A 24,909-nucleotide genomic window follows, 5' to 3' on the forward strand; every position below is an offset into this window, starting at 1 on the left:
GGAGTCGCCGACAGACCTGGGTAGGCCGCGGGACTCCCAGGGGCGAGGCCCCTGTCCCCCTCATCCGCCTCCGAGGAGCGACGTGGGGACGTCGGAGAGCGAACACAATTCTTCGACTTTTTTTTATGGTGACGCTTACCGGAATCCGAAGGCGAAGACTTGGAGTCCAAGGAACGACGGCTCCGGTCCCGCGAGCGGTCCTGGGAACGTCCCCTAGACTCGGAGTGGCGACGTGACGAGTGCTGGGCCTCCAGCAACTTATGGCGCCGCTCCTGCAAGGCCTTGGGGGCCATGGCATGACAGTCACTGCAGTCCCGGGAGTCGTGATAGGTCTCCAGGCAGTAGAGGCAAACATCGTGGGGGTCCGCCTCTGACTTATTTCGGCGACAGGCCCCACAAGACTTAAAACCGGGCATCCCTACGTGCACCAGGAGAAAAAAGTGGGGAGACAAAAGTCTCAAAATAGCGGTCAAAAAGTGACCAAGGTACGTACCTCAATCCGGATCTGCGCTTACTGGTGTGGAAAAAGAAAGAACTGACGTCAGAGCGCATGGGTGGCGCCTAAGTACTCTCTGTGACGTCATCTATGCGCTGAGGACGCCAGTGATGGACGCGGAGCCGCAGGACGCCACCTACTGACGCGCAAGGGTACTGCTAAACAAAACTTTCCAGATTCAGTCTGACGCCTGGGGATATTCTAAGGTAACGTGTCTCTTTCAGATGCAATAGTATACAATTCAATTTAGAAAGTGGAAATTGTAGATTAACCACTAAAGTATCATAAGCATGATGGGCTAAAGCGAATTCCTGTTTTAATAGTTCGATAACAAAACCCTTTTCTGCACTAATTACTTTATATGCCCATTTTATTACCTTCATAATCACATGGATAGAAGTATTAATAAGGCCAAATTCAATACATAAAGCCTGAAATGGTATTGGAAGAGCTTACTAAACGAAATCTATCTATCAAGAATATTTCTTTCATACAGGTTGAAGCGAAACCATTTGGATATTGCTGCATACGGCGTTGGAGGAACGTTTACTTTATATAATTTTAACAAATAAGAGAAATGGCGTTTCACGAGAAATATCAAATGTACTGAATGCCACTGCATGTCCTAAAGCATTACTCCTATTTCTTGTAAGATGAAGCTTACTATCAAGGAAGTGTTTGAATTTTCCTACCTAAATAGATATAGTGCGTAACTTGTTCCAATTTCACACCACATATTGACCATCAAAATGGATTGCAGAGTTACCTACACTTAAAAGCTAATGCCTTGGTTTTAGTGAAATTGATTTTAAGATGATGCTTTTCGGTTATCAAAAAGAACACAATTACATTCTCTGTAACCCAACTGGTAGCAAACCACATAGTAACACATCATATGCATGCATCAGAAGATGCAGGAGTTGTGTGCCTATCCTCGGAGGAAATAGTGACAGTTCTTCGTGAGCCATAAAAGTTCACTTTTTAACCACTACCAGATAAGCTGGCAAGTAATAATTACATAAGGTGAGGATAGCCAATCACCCTTCATATTCATCTCTATGTGGATTAACTTGAGAACACTTGGCAGCCTCCTTTCTACAGGGAATTAAAAAAATTAATTTGAAAAAAATAAAAAAAGATTGATTTTCAGAACACACAAGAATTTTGTAATTTTGGTAGCACTATCACTTTGTAAAGTGTTGACCAACACATCAATGGCAGTGAAAGGGTCCTCCATCAAGCAGTCTGTTTTCAGAACTTATTTCCCAACAATGCTATACTCGCACAACCTCTTTTCATGCATTTTCACATATACTTCTAAATATTTGAATCCTTCCATGAATATCTTAAATGGGAAGAGTATATATTGATGCAGGGTGCCAAGTGCCTTTGGGATACAGAACGAGCTACTCTCACTACAACCAAAGAATTAACCAGATAAGAAGAAGATTCCATAAGAAGCCTGATGAAGTCATATCGATTGGCTACGTAAAGCAGAATATAAGCTGAGTAAAGTGAGATTCCTGATTCACACCTCTTGTTCTTTTTAACCATTCTCATCAAAGCATAACTAAACTATCCAGCAGGCCAGAAGCTCCATTAAAAATACCAATAGAATTGTGGCAAGCCGCCAACTGTCGCCGCTGAATCTCCACGCATGGAGGTGGAGGCTGGGCAGCTTCGGGTGAAGGACCGTCCCCTACTGCTGCGACAGAAAATACTCCCGAAGAGGCAGTCGAATCGGGGATCAGTGCTCATACTAAGTAGCTCTGGATACCATACTCTTTGAGCCCAGTCCGGAGCCACAAGAATAACTTCGGCCCGGTCACGCCTGATCCTCTTCAGCACTCTGGGCAGAAGTGGTATAGGCGGAAAGGCGTACAACAGACTGGAGCTCCACTCATGACGAAAAGCGTCTCCGGTAAGTGCCTCTTTGGAAATTTCAACGTGCAGAACTGATGACATTGCGCGTTCTCTTCGGTGGCGAATAGATCTAACCAAGGCTCTCCCCACTGCTAAAAGAGACCTTGCAGCCACGTCCGAGTTCAGACGACATTCGTAATCCATCAAGCACCGGTGGCTGAGTTTGTCCACCCTGGCCTGCCAGGTATTGAACCACTATGGTAATGACTTGATGTTCCAGCCAAGTTCAGAAGAGCAGAGCCTCCTGAAGTGGGAAGGGGAGTGCAGTGCCTCAGCAACGTCGGAATCCAGGAGAAGGCACTAGAATGGATCATCTCCTTCCTCGCCGGTAGGACACAGAGAGTCCGCCTGCCCCCGTTCAGATCAGAAGCCTCCGAAGTCATCTGCGGCGTTCCTCAAGGCTCCTCGCTCAGCCCCACCCTCTTCAATGTCTACATGAGCCGCCTTGCGGCCATCGCACGCCAACACAACCTAAACATCATCTCCTACGCCGACGACACCCAGCTGATCCTCTCTCTCACCAACGACCCCGCCACCGCCACCGCCAGAGCCAACCTACACGAAGGGATGAAAGACGTAGCCAAGTGGATGATGACCAGCCGCCTGAAACTGAACTCAGACAAGACAGAAGTTCTCATCCTGGGCTCCTCTCCCTCCGCCTGGGACGACTCCTGGTGGCCCCCGCCCTGAGCAGCGCACCCAAACCAACAGACCACGCACGCAACTTGGGCTTCATCTTGGACTTCTCCCTCTCCATGACCAGACAAGTCAACGCTGTCTCCTCGTCGTGCTTCAACATCCTGTGCATGCTACATAAGATCTTCCGGTGGATCCCCACCGAGACCAGGAAGACGGTCACCCAGGCCCTCGTCACCAGCCGACTGGACTACGGCAACGCCCTCTATGCCGGAACCACCGCCAAGCTCCAGAAGACTCTCCAGCGGATCCAGAACGCCTCGGCAAGACTCATCCTCGACATCCCCCGACACAGCCACATCTCCGGACACCTGAGAGACCTGCACTGGCTCCCGGTCAACAAGAGAATCACCTTTCGTCTCCTCACCCACGCACACAAAGCCCTACACAACCAAGGCCCAAGATACCTCAACAGCCGCCTCAACTTCTACACTCCCACCCGCCAGCTTTGATCGACCAGCCACGCCCTCGCCGCCGTCCCCCGCATCCGAAGAGCCACCACAGGAGGAAGGTCCTTCACCTACCTGGCCGCCAAGACTTGGAACTCCCTCCCGACCCACCTCCGCCTGACCCAAGACCACCTCGCCTTCAGGAAGCAGCTCAAGACCTGGCTGTTCGAGCAGTAGCGGACCCCCCTCCCCAAGCGCCTTGAGACCCTCCGGGTGAGTTGTGCGCTATATAAATGTTTTTGATTGATTGATTGATTGATTGATAATATCCAATTTAGTTTAACCCTGGCCTTTGGTGAATCATGCAGCAAACATTCTCCCAATATCATTCTGCAGTTGAACCCCATACTCTCCAATACAGCAAACATAGGACTTAAAGTGAGAAAAACAACACATGAAGAGTGGAATGCTTGAAATAATCTTAATCAGTGGCAAATAATTATTCTGGAAAACAGTCAAGCTCATTGGGTTCTTTACTCACAGTGCCACTCCAGACAAGATCCAATTTTCGGCAAATCTGCCCTAGCCCTGTTCCAACAGAAACAGTCAATTTCCCTACGTCCCCATTGAATGGGAATAAAAGAAACACCACACCTACTGAGCATTAACACTAAAAAATTGAGTATGATGACATAGCAAGCATGGGACTCACATCTGGACATATTGCGGCATCTCATTGATAAAAATAAAAAAGAGATAGTAGATACTTGAATTGTTCTCTCTTGGTTCATATTAACAGTAGTAATGCCTCTATAGCACAGGCGGTGTAAGGCAAAACCTACCGCCGGCACAACTACATGAAATACAACAAATAAGCATGCATTGTTAACTGGAAGGCTAATTAGGTGTTTGCCTTCTAAGGGCTACTACAAAGAACATCAATCAAATATCACAATGAAATATTTGCTATATGAGCCACATTATTTTGAAAGTCAAAACAGCAAAAGACAAATAATGTATAATTAATGTATACACTTAAAACTTATGTAAAAGGGAGACCTCATTTAAAACATTGTTACTACACAGTCACAGAGCTTACCTGTTCTGGTTAGAGAACTGCTTTTAGCTGTGGTAGCATTCCTTTGAGGAGTTCCTTCAAGAAGATTGTGCAGACTCGGGAAGCTTCCAGTTAGATAGCTGAGCAGACTTTCTTTCCGTGGACTCTCCTTTACAGGCATTCCTGAACGAACAACATGAGCGGGGGAATCATTGGCAGTATCGCCGCTAGTGTAGCTCAAGGACTGGTAAGGATGAGTACCCTGGTAAACAAAAAAGGAAATGAACACCTTGGGTATACTTTTTTGTGGACAATACAACTGATTAAATAGAAAAGGAACATTTGAACCGCCCATTACTTATTGAGGTTGAGAATGAAGAAGTAAGAAAGCATGAAGATGAAATAAAATTCCTGGCAGCTACCAATCTTATCTAAAAGACAGGTTGAAAACACTCAGGTAACATCTGGTGCTAGTAGAAGGCTAGCTACTGGAAGCACAGGAAGAGTAGAAGAATGAAGACAGACCGTGGCCAGAAAATATGAAAGTGGAGTATAAATTGTCAATAACTAATTTCAGCATATGAGGAGGCATATGGAGGAAGCTGGCTCTTTATGTACTAGACCAAAGAAAGGTATAGTGTGCACAGAGTCGAGGGAATTCCCAGAGGCATAGCAGAGGAGAGGAGAGGCTAAATTAGGTAAGTACTAACAGCTCTCTTTGTAGTAGTGTGGGCGAGCAGTTAGGCTTATCCAGAGGGCGTGTTAAGCAATTATTGTATTCACTCAATCAAGACTGATGGCACACACTCAGACTGAATCCGGACCAATTAAGTAAGTATAAAAAAGGTATACTTATGTTTCATTATTAGAACCAGAGCTGATGACGGCTGATTAGCCAGAAACTGGTCCCAGTATGCTTGTTTCTGGTCCAGGGAAGACATGTCTTGGCAGTTCGGGCTGAACTGTTTCCATGAGACACAGGGTCAGACTGATTTGCATATGGCCATGTGTGAACTGGGGTGGCGGAGTGAGCTAAAGAATGATGATGGATTAAACCCAGATCAGTTGACTGGGGGTGAGTGCTTGCATTGTTCAACACTCCTTCCATTATCCCCTTTGGTTTTGCTTCATTTTTAGAACTAAGCAGGACTTGGCACAGGTAAGTGAAATATACTCTCCAAAGCAAGACTTTGCAAATTCATCCACAACTTCATTTCCTTGTAATCGTTATAGTTTTGTATTGGTTCAAAAAGAAGTCTAAATTACACAGTACATACTTTTGGATTACATTGACTACTCAGGGTGGTAAGCTTAGATACCACGACGGGGATCTCACAATACAAGGTAAGACAGACTTTTTAAGATTTGCAGTGTAGTTACTTTTTCTCCATACAAAAACAGCAGTTCAAAAGAGAACAATTTAGGAACAACATTTTGTAACATTGGTTCCCATTGGAGAAAAATGATTATAGGTTTCACAGGTAAGAACTCGACTCAAGAGTAGGAGTTTTGAGGGTTAGGACCAAGGCTCCCCAATGTCTAGGTAGGCACTCAAATTGCACCACCAGCGGCACTGGGGTGGCCGGGTGCAGAGTGCACGGGCCCAATGTTAGACAATAAGGGCTAAGTGGGACATCAGTCAGGGACTGCTCCCGAGCAGGCCACTTGGCTGTGAAGGCAAAGCTCCTGGGGTTAAGATCAGCACTGCAGGGCCCAACAATCAGCACAGCAGCTGCACCGCCAGTGGCGCAGGGGTGGCTGGGTGCAGAGTGCCACGGCAACGCCAGGGACCCAGTGGATGTCAATGGAGATCTTTGGTGCGGTAAAGATGCTGCAGGCTCTGGTAGAGAGGCTTCCTGGAGGCGACCACCAGCTGGAGAAGTAAGTTGGGATCTTGGGGGCTGCCTGGACACCGTTGGTTGGGCCACCCAACGTCGTGGGTCGTCGGGTGCAGAAGTGTCTTTTGGCGTCAGGTTCTTCTTACCAGCTCCGGTTGCGGTCAGGGGGAACCTTCTGGTTGAGGCTGCAAGCATCGACTTGAAGCTTTAGGGAGGGTCAAGGATCACCAGATCCCAAGTCAAGATTGCTTGGGAGACATCATCGTGGTGTTGGGCCATTCAAACTCGGGGACTGAGAGTTGGGTGCAAAACTGCATAACCGCCAGGACCCGGATTCTGTGGGCGAGTCTTGGCTTGAGCAAATCCAATGCTCATGGGAGACAGAGTCTGTTAGATGAGTGCAGGGCAGGACCTCTGGGCACTAGAAGTTGCTGGCTGCTGGACTCTCTGGGATTCTCGCTGTAGGCTGGATGAAGTCGGGAAAGGCCAGTAGGGCTGGGGCCAAAGCCGTAGGTGTACTCTTCTGCCCGGGTCAGCACGGCTCTTCGGTCCTTCTTCTTTCTTCCTGGAATCAGAGGCGGCAAGGGTCAGGGTCGCCACTAAATATTAAATTTCGATGTGTTACAGGGGTGTGCAAGGTGGGACCAGTGGGTCCCTTCCTTGGGGTGGATACACCCCCTATTATGCCACCCTCCGGGGTGAGGGGGCATGAACCACTTCCTAATTGGTTGGGTACCCTCGTCTCCAAGATGGAGGGTGCTTCATCTCGCCTCCCCCACCTGAGGGGTGGGATTGGCAAAGGTGGGTACACCTTTCCTCTTAGCTTGGTTTCCCCACTGATTCTCCCACTCAAAGTGGGGTCCGAACCAGTGGGATCAAGTTGATGGGGACAGCAAAAGGCAGGGACAGCTTACAAAGGCAGCAGGCCTTTGAAGCTTCCCCTCTTGTGGACCCGACCCATCCTGGGGGAGGAGGCATGACACCTCTGCCCAGGAAGGGCTTTGTTAGTTGTCCCAGATAGTGCAGGCTCTCTACCCAAGGGTGTAAAAACCTGTCTGGTGGTGGCAAATGGTGGCAGCTTTTCAGGAACCACACTAGAGTTTTTCAGGGGGCATCTCTAGGATGCCCTCTGTCTGCATTGTACATTAAATCCCACACACACATCAATGTGGGTTTAATGTGCTAAGATGTTTGCTACCAAACTTCCCAGGTTATAGTAGAGTCATTATGGAGTTGTGGAGTTTATAGCAACAAAATCCCAGACCATATACTCTTTATGGCTTTACTACACTTACAATGTACACTGTAGGGGTACAAGGCTCATGCAACTTTACCCTCAATTGGGGCTAGTGCAACCTGCTAGAGAGGTGACTTACCTAGGCCCCAGACAGTGGGTCACAGGTATGGCACACAGGGATGTGTCTATATGCATAAAGGTAATGTTTTGCACTCAATTATGCTGCACTTGGTTATGTTAACGTGTACAACACTGATTCAGCTCGCCGGGATGAAATAGCGTAGAAGAATAGGGTAAATGTCATTGTTTTGTTTCAAGCACCTGATAAAGCATGCTGGTTAATGTAGTAATCTTTTAGAAACAGTGGGAGGGAGATTCATTTTTTAAATCCAAGTAGTCTGTTACGCAGTTTAGTATGTGCACCTTCTACATGTGACTTATCACCTAGGAGAACTTGAGGGGTGTTATATAAATGAAGGTTTCAGTAGTTGGTGTTGATTTTCATCGTTAAAGGAAAGATGTGCGAGGACACATCATATTTTAAAAGCGGAATGACATTTTGATCTATTTTAACGCACAATGTAATAATTCGGTGAAAACGTGGCACAATAATGAAGAACTACACATATTGCGGTAAGCTTGGTGCGGTTATGTTTTCCAATTATTTTTATGTGCTAACTGGTGTTAACGGGGTATACATTTGAATCAACGATCTTTGTTTTACATAAACATGTGAGTATTTGATGGCATTAGCTAGTATGGGGAACAGCTTTCATGCGCATCGGTGTGGGTTGTACATTTAAAAGTGTGGCAGTGTTGACAGTGAGCTCTGGTTGAAGCGTTTCAAATTAAATGGTTAAATTGAGTTTATGTCAACAATCAGGAATGTAACATATTACGCTGGTGGTGAAATACCTTCTTCAAATTATGTTTTTGTATTATAGATACCCCTGATGAAGGGAAGTATCCCAAAATGCATTGGGGTCTGTTGAATAAACACGCAACATGTGGAAACGGATTCTGTTCCTGTGTTCTTTTAAGAATTTTGCTAAAGAATGGGAATGACTAAAATAAATTGATTACACGCAAATGGAAAGCAATGGACAAGTTTGAAGAGTAAGCAGTGGAATAAGCAAATTAAGTATATGAATCTCAATTTTTTGGATTCATTCAGTGATAAACTCGGCTGTGCTGCTTGGACAAGAACCTAACATGGCTCCTTCGCATTTTCGTACACCGGGATGTGTGCCATGTCGACTCTTCTCTTTTCTCAGTACCAAAACGGTGCACCCATAATGGCAGTGTGAGAGTGTTAAGGTACAGGCCCTCTATGGGTGGCACAATAGGTGCTGCAGCCTGATTGGCAGGGACACAGGGCACACAAAGTCAAAGTGCATCATGTGTCAGACAAAAAGTGTGTGTATGGGGGGGGGACCATGAATAAGGGGAACTTTCCTACAGTACAAGTCTGCCCAGACGGTTGCAACTGTAGACTGCACGACTATTTAAACAGGAGAATAAACTAGGGTGAATAGCTAAAGCAGGAGAACCGCTGTAGTAGAAATAAATTCTAAGTAAAACTGAGGCGTTTAGGAGTGGCAAGCATGATCTTCATCTGGGCAAATAGAACTATGAACTTGGCTGGAGATCCTATAAATGTGAGTGTTTTTCTTCTTAAACTGAAAATCAAAACAACAGCTAAGAGAACTACAAACCATACCAGGATCTCAGTAAAGATATTGTAATCCATTATAATGCATGACAAGTGTCTACTCCTATTTCTGCTACAATATGAATGAAAAAGGGGCCAAAAGAACTACATGACAAAATATTGAAAGAAACATACATCTGGCAAACAAATATGTCTACTAAGATTATATATGTGTTATCATCTGTACATCAAAGCCTAAGAGAGGAAACCATAACTCTGTCCACATATGCCTATAGAATAACAAGGTGATTATAAATTAAATTTGACTTCATTGGAACTAAATAAATTAAAACAACAATTTACTATGTGTGGAAATTGCCAAAAATTTATCAGCTGATGATTGAAAACCAACATCTGTCTCTAAGTCTAGTAAGTGACAAGTGACAATGGTAGTGTCAATTTGATGGTATTCAGTGTAATGAACTCATTAAAATGGAACTCCCAGTTGTCCTTGCATCTACTCAAACATGTGCCCTGCAGATGTAAGTGGTGTACATTAGGTTATTGAGCGAAACTGCAAGCCAAAACAGAGTATTTTAGCTAGAAAGAAATCAATCTATAACGGTACTGAGAGAAAATGTTATTGCTCTATAGTTAAACACTGGTAAAGCGTACAACCATTTATGATGCAAAGGGCATGTTAAATAAATACTAGTGCACAACAAATACTCTATAAAGCACTGCCCATCAAAAATATGGCGCATCTCATTTCAGTATCACTGGACAAATTTAAGAAGTCAATGAGGGATTGCCAAAATGTATATTTATCAAAATAGCAGTTTGGAAATGTGTTAAGGCATGTAATATGGAAATACCCAAAACATACAGAAAATAAAGATATGAAATAAAAATTAAATACCAAGGTTACCTTTATCTTAAGAGAGGAATCATTGTTTGCATGAACCTTTGATAATTTTCTCATGATTTCTACACCAGTAACAGCCCCAGAGGAAACCCCAGCAGGGGGAGGCCGGTTATTTGTTCCTTCGAGAAGCATTGTATGCTCACTGACGGTACCTATAGTAGGAAAAAACAAAATTAAAAAAGTACCTTGACAGATGAGCCACTGCTGCAAGATTTATAGGTGGGCATGTTAGACCAACCACTTATGAATATTTCACTCCGGTTTGTTAGGGTACGAAAGAAGTAAAAATGATGAAGACCTTTAACCCCAATTCCCCAGGCCTGGTCCACACCAGGGGCTCTAAATCACACTATGGCCCTAACTTGCCCAAGGGTGGGGCTACTTAATACATTTCCCCCATGGTCCTTGCCTGAAGGTTAGGGAGGGGGGATGGTGCCCATGTCCACTAGACTCGCCCACGGGCTGATGGGCAATCCAAAATGATATTGGGCTGTTTAAGCTGTGCGCTCAAGCTCCCCCACACACTTTTTTTATTGGCAGGTGGAAATAGAGTTGAGAAAATGCCCCCCCCAATCCCCCCCACAAGCCCCTTGCAGATATGAATGAAGTTCAGGAGGGGTGGACTTTGCTTCAGACTATTCCCACCTTGCCCAAGTGTTAGGGGTATAAATCAAATGTGAAGCAGGCACCAAGTAAACACTCTCTCACTTTGCCCAGGGATGAGGGGGGGGACAATGCCTACTCTCTAAACAGTGCATTAGTTTTGGATGAGGGATATGGGCTGGTATTCTACACACCCTGCCCAAGGGCAATGGTGGATTGGCTGTTCCTTACTTGCCTTGCCCAAAGTTAGGGAGGAGAGGGTTCAATGTCACTCCCTCCTGAGCTATTTCAAATTGAGTGCAGGTGAGGGTGAAAGGTGATCATCAGCTATGCGACTCACACAGCGGTGCGGCCCACAGATTAATGGGTTGTCTGTGAGGGGTTACTATTCATCCAACTCACAGAGCAGGTGACAGGGGGCACTGACATGCTGCACCATGACCAGCACCTACGCCTGTTTCTTCATTGGGAACAGGGTGACAATTCACCCTTGTTTACCTTTTTAATTAAGCTCCTACAAGGGTAAGCCAGAGGGAGTCCTTTATCACCCGAGCCGTTGGACAAAAAAAACAGAAGGTGACAGATACAAGTACCATCCTTGGGCAATGAGGCAGTAAAAAAAAAAAAAAAGACCCCCCCACCTCTCCTCTGGGGGTGAAGGGAGCAACAAAAAAAACAGTAATGAACACCTACCTGCTCTGGGACTTCTGGATGTCTTTATATTAATCATCTATTCTCTGCAATTTATTTTTAATCATACTATTTTGAAGATATCATTATCAGCTCCCTTACAAAAGGCTTTAGCACCCCAGGTGAAAGAGGTTGTATTTGTCAACTTCATGAAAGAGGAGTTTAACACTAAAACTGAGCATAAAGATGGCCCTTGCCAGTAGTTATATTTAAACATAATGTTCAAGGAGCAAAGCTCCAGGTCAAATGTACAGTTGCATGGCAGACCTCAGCCTACGCTGAAATTATTTTATTTTTCTCCAGTGAACACTGAAGATGATTAGGGCGCGCTTTCCAAAGATCTTTGCAAATGTGTCCCAGTGCAATAATGGCCTCAATTACTTGGAAGACAATTAACACTACTTTTATCAACCAGGATGATTTTGGTTCTGTAGGATGCTGGCTTTTTATGTTTTGTGCCAAAATGAGTTATATTTGAAAGAAAAGGGCCCCCTGCCTAATGGGATGAACCCTGGCAAGGATACAACACTTGGGGTAAGAAAGAGCTAAATTGCACCGGGTTTTGTGCTTTTTGTCCTTAAGAGAGAGAAAACTAGCAGCTAATGACTGAACTCACACTATAATTGTACTGATATATTCTATTATTTTATTTCTTTTTATATCATCTTTTTTTTTTTTTTTTTACCAAAATGAGTTACACTATGTAGAACGTCCAGATGACCCTTATTAGCTTTCAAGGCTTAAATAAAATATCCCAAATGCTCTCTTCTGTAGTAGCGTGGGTGAGCAGTCTAGGCTTATCAGAGGGAAGTGTTGAGCATTTGTTGTACACACAGAGTCAATAAATGAGACACACACTGAAGAAGAAACTCAAGACACATTTAGAAAAATATATAATTTTTAAATATAACTTTAAACACCTAGATCATCAGAATAATGTAAGTATTTGAAACATTATCACATTTTACCGTAAAAACAGTAGAAAATGACTGCTGTCAGATTTGAGGCTTGAGCGTCGAACGCGGTAATGTTATCCTATGGGAGAAAAATTCACTGCATAGGTACACTTACAGACGACTTACAGGATTGTTCTTCCGGACTTAAGGTAAGTAGGGTGTCAAGGTCCAAGAAAGCATCAACAGTTCAACTTTCCCTGTACTGAGGTGTCCAGTTACTGAGGTGCTTTCAGCTGTGGTTATCTCGAACGCTACACGTTAAAGTCAATGTGGAAAAGTATCTGTAATAAAAGACTGCAAGGGGGGCTGAACCCAATGGGGGGCTCGGCCTTTGAGGGTCTTAGGGCCACAAAGATACCACTGGTTTGCATGAGCCCAAGTTGGGGAGCTCAGATGCAGAGGTGTTTTGTCCAGCGGATCGGTGAGTCAGAGGCTCTCACAGTTCTTGGTCCACCTCCAGAAGAGGGAAGAGAAACCTAGCAGGGCCACTCTTGGTATCGTGCTGGTCTCTCTCAGAGTCCCTCGATGTGCAGGTAAGTTTTGGAGGCGGTGGTGTTCTGACTGAACACAAACAGGCCTTGGTGCTTACAACGGGCTCCGGTATCTCGAGTATTGGTGCAGGGCGGCTCCTGTGGGTCTTGACGTCTCCAAACTTGGCAGGCAGACGGTTCTGACCTCCTGGAGCAGGAAGACCTCTTGCTGGGGTGCTGCTCCCTCAGTGGGCCCGAGTGTCGACAGAATGCTGTACTGGGCAGCTGCAGTCAGTGTCTGCTGGTGCATGGAAGTGGCATCATACCTCCAGGGGGGATGCTGCAGGGTCGAGGAAATGCTGGTCAGTCCCCCAAGTGTTTGGGGAGGCTGTTCTGCCTCTGGACAAGTTGGTGTCGGTGAGTGTTGGGAGTGCAGCAGTCAGGCAGGGTTTTGCACCAAGGTAGATGCTGGTCCACAGTTCTCATGTCTTTGGTTCTTCTTGTCCTTTTTCTCCTTCAGGCAGATGATTCTGAGTTCATAGTTTCAGGGGGCCATCTATATACTAAATTTAGTGGTCATTAAGGGGAGCGAAGGGTAGTAGCCAATGTGCTACTTATCCGTGAAGTCACCACAGACCCTATATAACCGCTTTCTGTGGGGAGTGGGCATAACCATGTCCAATGGTTCTGAACTCCACCAAAACAAGATGATGGAACAGTTCTTTTGTGGAGCATATTAAGGTAGCCCACCTTAGGGGCGCGATTAGCTTGGTCGGGCAACACACCGACTGCAATTCTAATTTCCAGCCTGTCCTGGTGCCGAAAGGCCCTCAGGGCAGGAGGTGGAAACGCCCAGGTCTGGGGGAAGCAGGGTCGCATATCAAAAGCAGCAGGGGCTTTGAAGCACCTGTCCTTGATGTGCTAAATCGCTAGCCAACCTGCTGGAGGTGTGAACACCTTTCTCTAGATCAGGCATTGTTTCTGTCATTAGAAAGCGGGATCTCTCACCTGCCGGGGATGAAAAACGTGTCTGTGGTGGTAGGCTGGATGATACCAGTCAGCCAGCACACTAGATATGGGACAGGTTTTTCAGGAGTCCCCTCTAGGATGCCCTCTGGGTTCATGTCTTAACTCTAGTAATGACCACAGAACAGATTTATTAAGACAAGGTGTTTGAAACCAACGACTATAAGTTTCAGTGAAGCCCTCGTGTAACTAAGTAACTCATAATGACAGGTGCATAGTACATATAATTAAGATGGCTTCCCTGTTCACTTGTACCATCTTGTATTTGAACTAGACGGCACAGGGGCATATCTGCTCATGCAGAAATATCCTCAAATGCAATATAATGCATCCTGCCTTAAGGCTATATGGCCTGCTGTAGGGGTGACTTACATATATTATATGTAGTGTATGTAGTGACTTTGGTGTGGGATACCGTGAATGAGCCAAGTTGTGTTTTCACACATGGTTTACACCATTTCACACAGCCTGCAGTAGCCATTTGCATGCATTTTGTAAGGGGTGCATAATACATGCTGCAGCCCTTAGGAAGCCTCTTTAGTACCCATGCCCTAGGTACCAGGGTACCATTTACTAAGGACTTACAGGGGTGGTAAAGTGTACCACAAATAGACCACTTTACCATGCTTTTGGGAAACCGCACTGGCACTGGAGCCTGGTTAGCAGGCTTCAGTGCACTTTCAGAGTCGAAAACCATCACCTAGTAGTCCTAATGGGGCAAAAAGTGGGGGGACAACTACAACAAAATTACAATTTCTTACAGGTTCCCCTTAGTGAGTGGCGATTTGACCCAGTTTTTGAATGTAATTTAAGGAGGTCAACTATCACCTACATGCATGTAAAGTAACTCCCAAGTTTTTGTAGGAAAGAGCACACAGTATTCAAGTGAGTTAAATCCCAGCATGCACAATGCTCAAACAAAAGGAGCTATAGAGGCAAACAAGTTTCAATAAGGGTAAACTCGGTGCACCTTAAGTGGCTAGAGCGGAGTATCGAGGAGAAAATCCCAGAAAATGTGTGATTTTATGTGAAGGCATTTCTCTGCTCTATTGCCATAAAAATGTCATAAAATGTATAGAATACCTGGTAGTGAACAAACCGCTCAAAGAACAATACAGTTAAAGAAAGTCAGAACACCATCAGAAATGTAAACAATTGGATCACCACCTACGTCAATTCCCTGCATCCCTTTCAAACAAAGCAACACAACTAAATCTAAACCCCAGGCCAGTTGGTACACAAAGCAACTCAGACTTTTGAAATGCCACTGCAATTAACTACAGCACAAATTGAGAATGAGCCAGGACAATGCAGATAGGAGCACATTCAAATTTTCCAAGAGCGCAGCAACCAAATGATCCGGAATAGCAAATATGCTGCAAGGACAGAGTATTGATGCTAGCACCAAAAGAAACAAAGAAATCTTCACCATTATTAAGGACTTCAACTCACCAGCAGCCACCTCCATCACCACCTTGCAGGACCTCTGTGTAGGAAGGTGGATATCTGACTATGGTTACCCCCATCTTTTTGCCTGGTGTTTTGCTGGTTTTTCGACTTAGTTGACCTGGGACCCTGCTATTCAGGGCCCTAGGCCTACTGCTCTCTCTGTAAAATGGATTCCATGTACCTTAGGTGCATTTACCAATTGGTACTGGGCCACCTTATCAGTACCTGTACAGCATACCTTAGGTATCCAGGGCATAGGTGTACCCAGGGCCTACCAGGGGCTGCAGCATGTATTATGCCACCCCTGGATGGCCACCCAAATCTGACACAACTGGCTGCACGACAGCGGGGGCAAGGTGGTGTAATCACCCTTTGCTTTAGATATAGTATTCCTATATCTAACCCTAAAATGGACACATGTATTCCTATCAGTCACTCCTATGGCAGGCCTTAACAATCCTGAAGGCAGAGTGCTTTGAATTATGTGAGATGGTGCTCTGGAATGAGCTGAGCCCGTTTGCAGCTTGCGGAACCAAGTCCTAATAGCTGTTCCATGATAACGCGTACCATATACTCTTAAGTGCATTATAATCCTCGCGGTTATTTGCCAACTTTGGTATCGCTTTATCAAAACATGTCGAGTAAGGTGTCATACGAATTGGAATACTAACCCCTCACCAATTCTGGCGACGGGGTTAGCATTCCACCCTTCTAGAGGGACACGACATGTAGGTAACTGTGAACCCCGGTTAAAGTTAACTCGAGCCTCAGCATCACAAAATGGATGCTTCCACCACAGACACAAGTCTGACCTCCTGCTGCTGGGAGTCCTTCCAGCGAGGAGAGCTCGGACAAAGGGTTTCCTGTCAGGGGCGGTGCTAGCACCATCCCAGACAGGGTTTTGTTGTATCCCAGGTAGGCAGGGCTGAGAGGAAGGTGACTGCAAGTGGCACCCCAGTGCTCACTGTGCATATGCCGGCTCAAACCAGTTCCAGGGGCACCCCAGCCCCTGAGCTGGGGAAAGTCCGGACAAGGGAGAGGGGTGTAACCACCCCCCTCCTGGTCCCACCTATGGGCAGGACCTAGTCGCGTGCCAGCCCCTTTTCTTAGAATAAAGGTAGGAGCGGGCCCCCTTCCCAAATTAGATCATCCTGAATCTTGAACAACTTTCTACGAAAGGAACTCTTGACTTTCTTTGAGGACTCTCCCTTGTGGCTAAGGAGTAGCCACCCTGCACCCGCAGGCACCACCTAAGCATCGCGGTTTGCTGCACATCCATCCTCCGGATCAAGACTGACCAGCTCGACGAGACCCGGATTCCCTGGCATCTCTGACCTCTACCTGCATCATCAGCCCAGCTGAGATTCGTGGGTGTGACAAGACCTGAGGGACCGGCCATCTTCTAAACCAGCACGACGCTTAACCAGCACGACCGCCGAGGGATCCTCGAGTGAGTGCACTGGGGTTTGAGAAGCCCCAACCCTGAGCAGCTCCAGCACCGAAGTCCAGCCCCCCAGCATCCACGAGATCTGCGTGGGGCCCTTCTGCTCTTTGCTGCTCACCGCGTTGTCCGGTCACTTGCCCGTTGGCTAGTGACCCTCCTGACGATGTACCACGACGATTTCACCGCTGGTCTGGTTGCTCCAGACTGGCCCTTGCTCCCTTCCAAAAGAGGAGCACCCCGGACCCTCTTTGTCCACTCCAGACGCCATCTTGACTCCACCGTGTGGGCTTGCCTTTGCCAAGGTTTGTTGCCCCCATCTTGGGTCCAGCATCGCCGACAGCAGACACCTTCGTGGGACAGCTCGCACCTCCAGCCTGGTCGCCGACAACGCCTCCTAGCCCGTGTGACTGCAGAGTCCAGCGTCGCCCACTCACCTGGTCGAGGTGACTTCACCCGGTGCCATCCTGGTGCCCACACAATCACTGGCTAGTGATTAAGAACTGAGTCCCCTCTGCTTTCAGGTCGTCTCCATCACCGATCCAGGCTTGGATCACATCGAACATCTTCACTGGTCGCCTGCCAGCAACTTCTTCTTTCAGGCTCCATAGACTACAACGAGGATTCCCGACGTCTTTTGAACCTTATGCAGCCGCAGCCCCTGGGCTAGGTAACCCGAGCATTTCGGTGCTCCAACGCAGGTTCACTCTCCAAGTGTCCAGATCCTTTTTCGTTTTAAGTCTATCGAGTCGGATTCGTCCGAAAACAGTAACTTTAGAAATACTAGCCTCCATAGACTTTGTCCCGCATCCCGCGTGAGAGTGCACACTCTGCACCCGATCTCCCTAGGCCTCCTGCTCCTAACCTTAGGGTTCAGTAGTGTAGTCCTAGCGATCCTGAAGCCTCTGGATCTTGTTACTTACCTGCTAGTATTTCGCATTCCACTTTTAGTGTACATGGTTTGTCGTGCCCCTCGGGCATTTGTGTAAATTGTGCAACTTGAAGTATTTTCGTAAGAGTTTTGTATTGTGCTTAGCTCCCTGACTCATAAAGAGATCAGGGTAGACTTGTTATAAATAAATATCCTTTTATTTTCATAACAACTTGTGTGGTGTCCTTTCACTTGGTGTTCAAGGGGTATATGTGATGGTAAAACAGCTGGCTTAACACGCCCTCTAGAGTTTAGCCTAAAGACTGCTTTTGTCCACGCTACTAGGATAGCTGGTCTATAAGGTTGACTTACAACCAATCATCAATAAGGGTCGTTTGGTATGATACACAGTGATCACTAGAATAGTGAGCACTATATATCAGGCCAACTTCTCACACTCTGTAACAAAATCCCTCAATTCTACAGCAACAAAAACACTGCCATTTGTAGCACCTTTATCCCACAACCGGACCAAACAGCCGACTGTTTTTAAAGAACCAATGCTAACCACATGGCCCATCATTACCCCATATGAAACAACTGCCCACATGGAGGTCTACCTAGTTGGTGGCCCCCGCCCCCACCATGTCTACTCCAAAGGTCTGAAACCCATCAACGCCATGCTCACACCCATTCTGAATGCCTCCACCTCTTTTGTGACATTCCCAGACCCTTGGAAACACGTAACTGTCCTCCCATTGCTGAAGAAAGCCTCCATAGACCCTTCAGTGGTCGCAAACCACAGACTGATCTGCCTGCTACCATTCCTGGACAAGGTATTAAAGAAAATTGTTAACAAACGCCTCGCCGCTTACCCCAAAGACCACCAAATCCTCGACACCACTCAGTCTGGTTTAAGACCAAAGCACAGCAACAGAAACTGCCCTCATCACTGCCATGGGTGACATCCATAAAAATCTAGACGGGGAAGATATGGCAGTCAGCATCCTCCTGGATCTCTCTGCAGTGGTTGAGATGATCTCCCACTCCATCTTACATGACATTGGAATTCAAGCACACATACACTCCGAAGGACCCAGTCAGTAAGCCTGTCTCTGTACACCTCAGGTGCCTGCCACGTCACCTACAAGACTAAAATCATGATCTTTGGTAAGAGAACTTCACAGTGGGACTCCATCTGGTGGTCAACAAAATGAGGACTAACACCTACCCCCATTACAAGAACCTTTAGGTCGTCACCAACCGCAAACTCAATCACCATTACCGCCCAAGTCAATGCCGTCACCGTCTCTTGCTTTCATACTCTAAAGATGCTGAGGAAGATTTTCAAAAGACTCCCAATCAGCACCCGGAAAACAGTCATGCAGGCCCTTGGTACAAGCAAGCTGCACTATGGGAACATCTTCTATGTTGGGATCAACAAAAAATCACCAGAAGGTTGCAAACCATTAACACCACAGCGGAAGGAGCTCCACTGGCACAAAGAGCACAATTCAAACTCCTCACCCACACTTTCAAGGCACCACAAAACACTGGCCCAGCATACCTCAACAATTGAATCTGCTTTCACAAATCTTCCATACACCTCTGCTCATCCGGACTCCCAATTGCACACATCTGATGTATTCAGAGAACAAGATCTGGCGAACGAGCCTTCTGGTACATCGCTCCTAAGGCATGGACTGACCTGCTGCTACTATTAAGAGCCTCCTCCTCTCTTCTTGAAGTCTGCAAGAAGCTGAAGACCTGGCTCTCTGGGATTCTGGTTCATGTGAGATTTTATGTCTTCTTAAGGCAGGAGAGCTTTTGGGAAAATATTTAGGCTTGACCTGTCCCAACTAAAGTCCCAACTAAAGTTTTAAATGTGATAACATACACTGCAAAAATGTAACACAAGGAAAACTGAAAGATGGTCTTAAGCCTCTATTTTTGGTGCTGCTGAGATAACCTGAATTTAGTATGCATAAGAGCATACAGAATAGCCAGGATTTAGCCAGTTATGGAGTTGCTGGTGGAGAGAGTGAAATCCAAGCATTTTTGGTGCACTCTTGTAGTGAAATAATCGCCTAATACTATCGGATATCTTAACAGTAAGAATTTGCCAAGAGACAATTCCTAAATCAACAGGCAAACTCAAAGAGGCTTAACTGATACACGACACACAGCTGTGGATATACAATGGACAGCTGAAGCAAGCAAGCCACACCGTCTACCTTTCAGTTTGGATCAAACTTTGGTTTTAATAATCAGGCTGACTTTCTTGATCGCTTACATTTCCTGTTTGTGAAGATTCACTATACTGTATCATAAACTGATCAAATGCTGAACTGCAGGTACTATATACCACCATGTATATACTGAATTCCAATGACATACTATCCAAAATACCATCAAAGTAAACATTTACTGGAAATGGTCCCTAGAGAACATGATAATACCTGCGTCAAACTCATACTCTGCCCCATCAGCACTTGTATCACTCTGTAAGCCACCTCCAGGTCCATCTTCATCCTCTTGTACTGCTTGAACCGGAGGCTTAAGTGGTTGTACAGGTCTATGTAAGCGAACTCCTTTAAAAGTTGGGGTCACCACAATGAACTTCATCCACTGCCGAGCCAGTGCAACCAAACCTTTTTTCAAAGTCACGAGGGCAGGAAGACCATCACTCTGTAAGAAAAGAGAATTACAATCAGGCTTAATAATAAACAAATGAGGCTGGAGTGAAATACAAAGTCAGTTTTTGATTTGCAAACTCATCTTTGAAATGTAATACAAGACTAACACTTGGTAAATAAATTCGTTTTTATACTAGGCAACTCCAATACAGGAGCTTCAGCTGCCTCCGAACTAGCACTATAAATAATGCACTTTTGATGGAGCAAGTTGGGAACCTTTCAGGAGATCTGTCTAGCCCACAGTTATTTTGTAAGGATAATGAGGATGAGCAATTGGTCCACTTCCCTATTGTCATCAGTGTCTTGAGGGGTGCGTGATGCTTCTTGCACAAGAGTTCAAACTAAAAATCAAAAATGGAACCAAAGATTCTGGTGATATAATCACTGATTGCTCGAGTAAATGCATAAGAAAATCAAGCTGAAACTGGTTGGGGAATGGGATGGGGTTGTGCTTCACTTGGCTTTCTTGTGTTGAAACTTCAACTTAGACTTACTGGAAAACTTAGATTTTTCATGTGAGTGGCCTTAAGGCTGGGACTGCTATTAGACGTAGATTTTCGCCTCCTGGTCCAGAATCGCCAGGAGGTGCATGAAGGTAAACTTGACACATGACATAGAGCTGTGCCCGGAGCCCAAGCACCAGACACACACCTCGTAATGTTCTGCGACAGATAGCTGATTTCTGCAGTCTGTGAAACCTGTTGTTTTAGGTGGGGATATTGATTCCTAGAACACTGTAAATATTTTGGAGTTGTCAAATGTAGGAAAGTAGGATCTGCTTTCATGGTCACCTCCACTTTTTGCTGGTGTCATTAACCAGGACCCCAGTCACTGTGCTTCTCCCTAAATTGACTATGGTAAGTACTTCTGTACATCCACAATTGGCTACAGGTGTACCCTTATAAGTCATCAGGGTTCTCCCATGAGCTGCAGTATTTATTGTGCCACCCATGGGAGTCCACTCTAACTGAGACTACACGTCTGCCATTGCAGCCTGTGTAAGTTCGGGCTAGCACCACTTAATACAGATATACGTTTTCTTATATCCGAGGTCACTACACTTAAAACCTATAAGTCCCCCCAAAGCAGGCCTTTTCAATCCTGAAGGCAGGGTGCTGGGTTAGAAGTGTGAGTGTGCCCCTGAATGAGAAGGACACCACTACAAACCCCGGAGACAATTCTTTAGACTTTAGAAGTGCGGTCAGCCATTTTGATACATATAGTGGCCATCCATCATTACGCAATAGCAAACATGGTGGAATCATACCCCAGCGCCTTTACTGGTGTTTGAGGTATGATTCCATGCACTGGAGGGCTCCCCTGGGAATCCCCTAGTACTCCTGGTATCAGCCTTTCAGGGTCTTCCAGTAAGCTAGTGCTGCTGCCGACCCCAGACACAATTCTGCCCTCCTGCTGCTGAGCTGAGGTCAAGCAGGAGAAGGTAGAACAATAGGTTTCCTGTCACAGGGAGGTGTGCCCACCTCCCAGACAGGACTTAGTGTATTGGGCTGGGGTGGGGTCGCTTGCCAGAGCCACCAGACTGCTTTGAAGGGCACATTTGGTTCCCTCCTTGCATTCTCAGGTTTGAGCCAGTTCAGGGAGTCCTAACCCCTTTCCTAGGGTACTTAAGGGCTTACTGGTAGATGGGTCCTCAGATTCGTCGTGGATCAAGACTCAAGCTTGAAACCATGTCACTCTTCGACCTTTGTGACACTTGGACTTCACCTGGACCTGAGACTGCATCAAGGAAGACCGGCGCTGCTCCTGGTCTGGCTGTCTGTAAATTTTCTTCATCGTCTGTGTTTCTTCCAGGATATTCAACGGACCTGTGTGCATCAAGGACACCCGAAGTGATCTCCCTTGTAGTGAAGGAGTCACTACCCTGCATCTGCAGGCACAGCAAAAAAGCTGACTGTCTCCTGACGTCCCACAGACTTCGAAAGGCTCAGCAACACAGGTGGTGGTGGTTCTGCAACTCCCTTGAGGCCTGACCTGTCAAACTGCAACTTTGAAGCCAGTATCCCTTGTCGGAACCGCTGGGACCAAACCCCTGTGTACTGCGTCGACTTGCCGTTGCCAAGGCTTGTTGGCTCTGGACTCCAGAGATCTTCGGGCAACAAGAAGCTCCAGCCTCCAGTATCTCTACCTACCAAGATCAGCGTCCTCATAAACATCCTCTGCACCGTAGCCTTCATCTTTATTGAGCAAATCGAGGTCCTTTTCCGGCTCCTGTGTCTTTGGCCTGTGGGTCCTCTTGAGGGTCTTCTCCTACTCCAGTGGACTCCCCTGTTTGCTCAGGGCTTGCTCTTACTCGCCTGCTTATGGTGAGTCCTTTCGACCTTGCTGATCCCAACGTTGCTCTTCCTTCACTTTCCATGCCTCTTGAAGCTCCGTGCGCTTCTTTAATTGAACAAACACCCTGATTAAGGCCATTAGATCGGGGAGGGTGTAATACATTATTTAATGCTTGCATATATTTGGTCTAAAAAACACATAGTGGTCAGTGGGGCTAAAGGAAAATGCTTTGTCTTTGGAAGTGCTCCTTGTGAGAAATATGAAATCCCCTGTTTTCTGTAAGCAAATCGGGGCCTCGTCTGAAGACTACGGGAGCCCCAGTGTTCAGCTGAGTTAATGAGCTGAGCTCAGCGCCTTGAAGTGGAAATCACCGGTAGACAATACCTGGGTGGTAGTAGTCACCCGTGAGATGACTGCCGTGCAGGAGCTCTGAGCTGGAGCTCCCGGGTTAGGGATTACCAACCGGTAAATATCCCTTGGTCTACCCGCCCATCCAGCACAAACGTGTACAAGAAGCAACCTTTCTAAATAAACATCACATCATACCTCTTAACTCCAGGTCTGCTCTGGTAGGAAGCGGTTCATCGAGGACAACCAGCGGTGAACGCCGCTCTTCCATCTCCTCAGGGCACAAGTCCTAAAAAAAGAAGTGGGGGGACGCTGTCAAAGGAAGTGACGTCATGACAGGAAGTGACGTCACGAAAGGGGGCTTACAGGATCTGGCTCATTGCCTCCCCTGGCTCACCCCTTAGATGCGGTTTTATCTGAGAAGTCGGCACGTGAGCAGCGTGCTGTGAGCTTCGAGCTCCTCGTCCCAGAGAGACCAATGAGTGAAGTCCAGCTGTTTGACAGGGGAAACGGCATCCCCCCCGGTAAAATAAGTGGGGGGACTTCGTCCACCTGCGTGGTACCCCGACTCGAGCCCTGCATCTCCTCTGTTCCGACAACAACCTTGGATACTCCTTGCCAGGGTTGTGCACACGGAGTCAACTTGGAAGGCAGGGGATTGCGTCCTCCGGTGCACTGATTCAGGATTGGATCGCTTTGGGACACGACGTCCTCTGCGCAGCATAGAGCCCCCCCGCTGAAGCGGATCGCCATGATACACGGCTCGGGCGTGCCCCTTCTCTTTGCCCTGCCCGGCCTCTGCCGCCGCTGAAATCCACCATTAGACCTCCGAGGCCTTGGCTCAGAGTGCCACCTCTCGTCGTCTGCCTGACCTCCCCCTCCCTACGGCACAGCCCCCTGCTGTAGCGGGAAGTGTTTGTAGCCCGAGGCCCAATCCTGGAGAGCCGCCTCCCATCACCTTGCCGGCCCAAACCGCTCCCTGCATGCAGGGTCCCGCCGACGTGAACAACTAGAAGAGCACGGTCTCGGGCCTTTGCTTGGAACAACCCCTCCCACCACACTTCTCTGTCCGATTCAGATGCCTTCTACAGATGCAGGAACGCCTGCCGCAAGTTGAGAATACTGCAGGTATTGTCCGAACAATGCTCTACATACAACCTATGATTGTTACTTTCTAAGAAGGCAATCTTATATTCTTGGGGAGCTCATTCACTTTATGAGGCTTGCCTCACACAATAGAAGCTGTCCTCTCTTCCCCAACGCATAGTACTTGAAAGAGGACTATGCCACACTTTCACAACTATAGAAAGAGGACTAGGCCTGAAGATACCTTCAATAACAGAAAGAAGACCTTTAGAGTGGCTATCTTAATAGCATGTTCGAGACAATTTCACTGCAGTGTTTAAGTGAGGATGTGCTTTGATAGTGACAAGCAGTCATTCATGAACCCTTTCTGAAACTTTTAGACACTGTGTCGGTTTGTTTATTTTATTGTATTATATTTTAAAATTGACTTTGCAATTGATGTTATGCTTTCTTTTGGTCCTCCCACTGAGGATAATGCACAAGCAGACTTTCCTTAACACTATCTGAAAGTTAAACGACACATAGTGTCTGTATAATTTAAAGTTTTTATCTCTATTATTATTATTCTTATTTATTTTATTGTATAATTTGTTTTTGTTATTGATGATGGGCATTCGTTTCCTAACATAACTTGCGTGCTTTTCGTTGACCCTCTACTTTGCATGATGTTACTCTCTAGTCCGTATAAATCTTATAATCTCTAGTGTACCCTCCTCCACCCTACCTTCGCGGCTCCTCAAGAGTGCGTCCAGCCTACTGCTTAATT

General features: G+C 46.4%; 1 protein-coding gene across 15 annotated transcripts in view; it reads right to left on the minus strand.

Annotated features, from left to right (window-relative positions):
* The window catches only part of BLTP1 (bridge-like lipid transfer protein family member 1), a 1,831,302-nt gene that overhangs the window by 1,095,989 nt on the left and 710,404 nt on the right, over nt 1–24,909 (minus strand). For all 15 annotated transcript variants that reach the window (XM_086962202.1, XM_086962209.1, XM_086962198.1 and 12 more), the window contains 3 exons: nt 20,178–20,406; nt 10,216–10,364; nt 4,604–4,823 (listed from right to left, as the gene is read on the minus strand). In XM_086962202.1, the coding sequence (XP_086818328.1) occupies nt 4,604–4,823; nt 10,216–10,364; nt 20,178–20,406 (598 nt within the window). The remainder of the gene's footprint in view (nt 1–4,603; nt 4,824–10,215; nt 10,365–20,177; nt 20,407–24,909) is intronic.

The sequence above is a fragment of the Lissotriton vulgaris genome, chromosome 3_1 (genome assembly GCF_964263255.1).
Source record: "Lissotriton vulgaris chromosome 3_1, aLisVul1.2, whole genome shotgun sequence".
NCBI lineage: Eukaryota > Metazoa > Chordata > Amphibia > Caudata > Salamandridae > Lissotriton > Lissotriton vulgaris.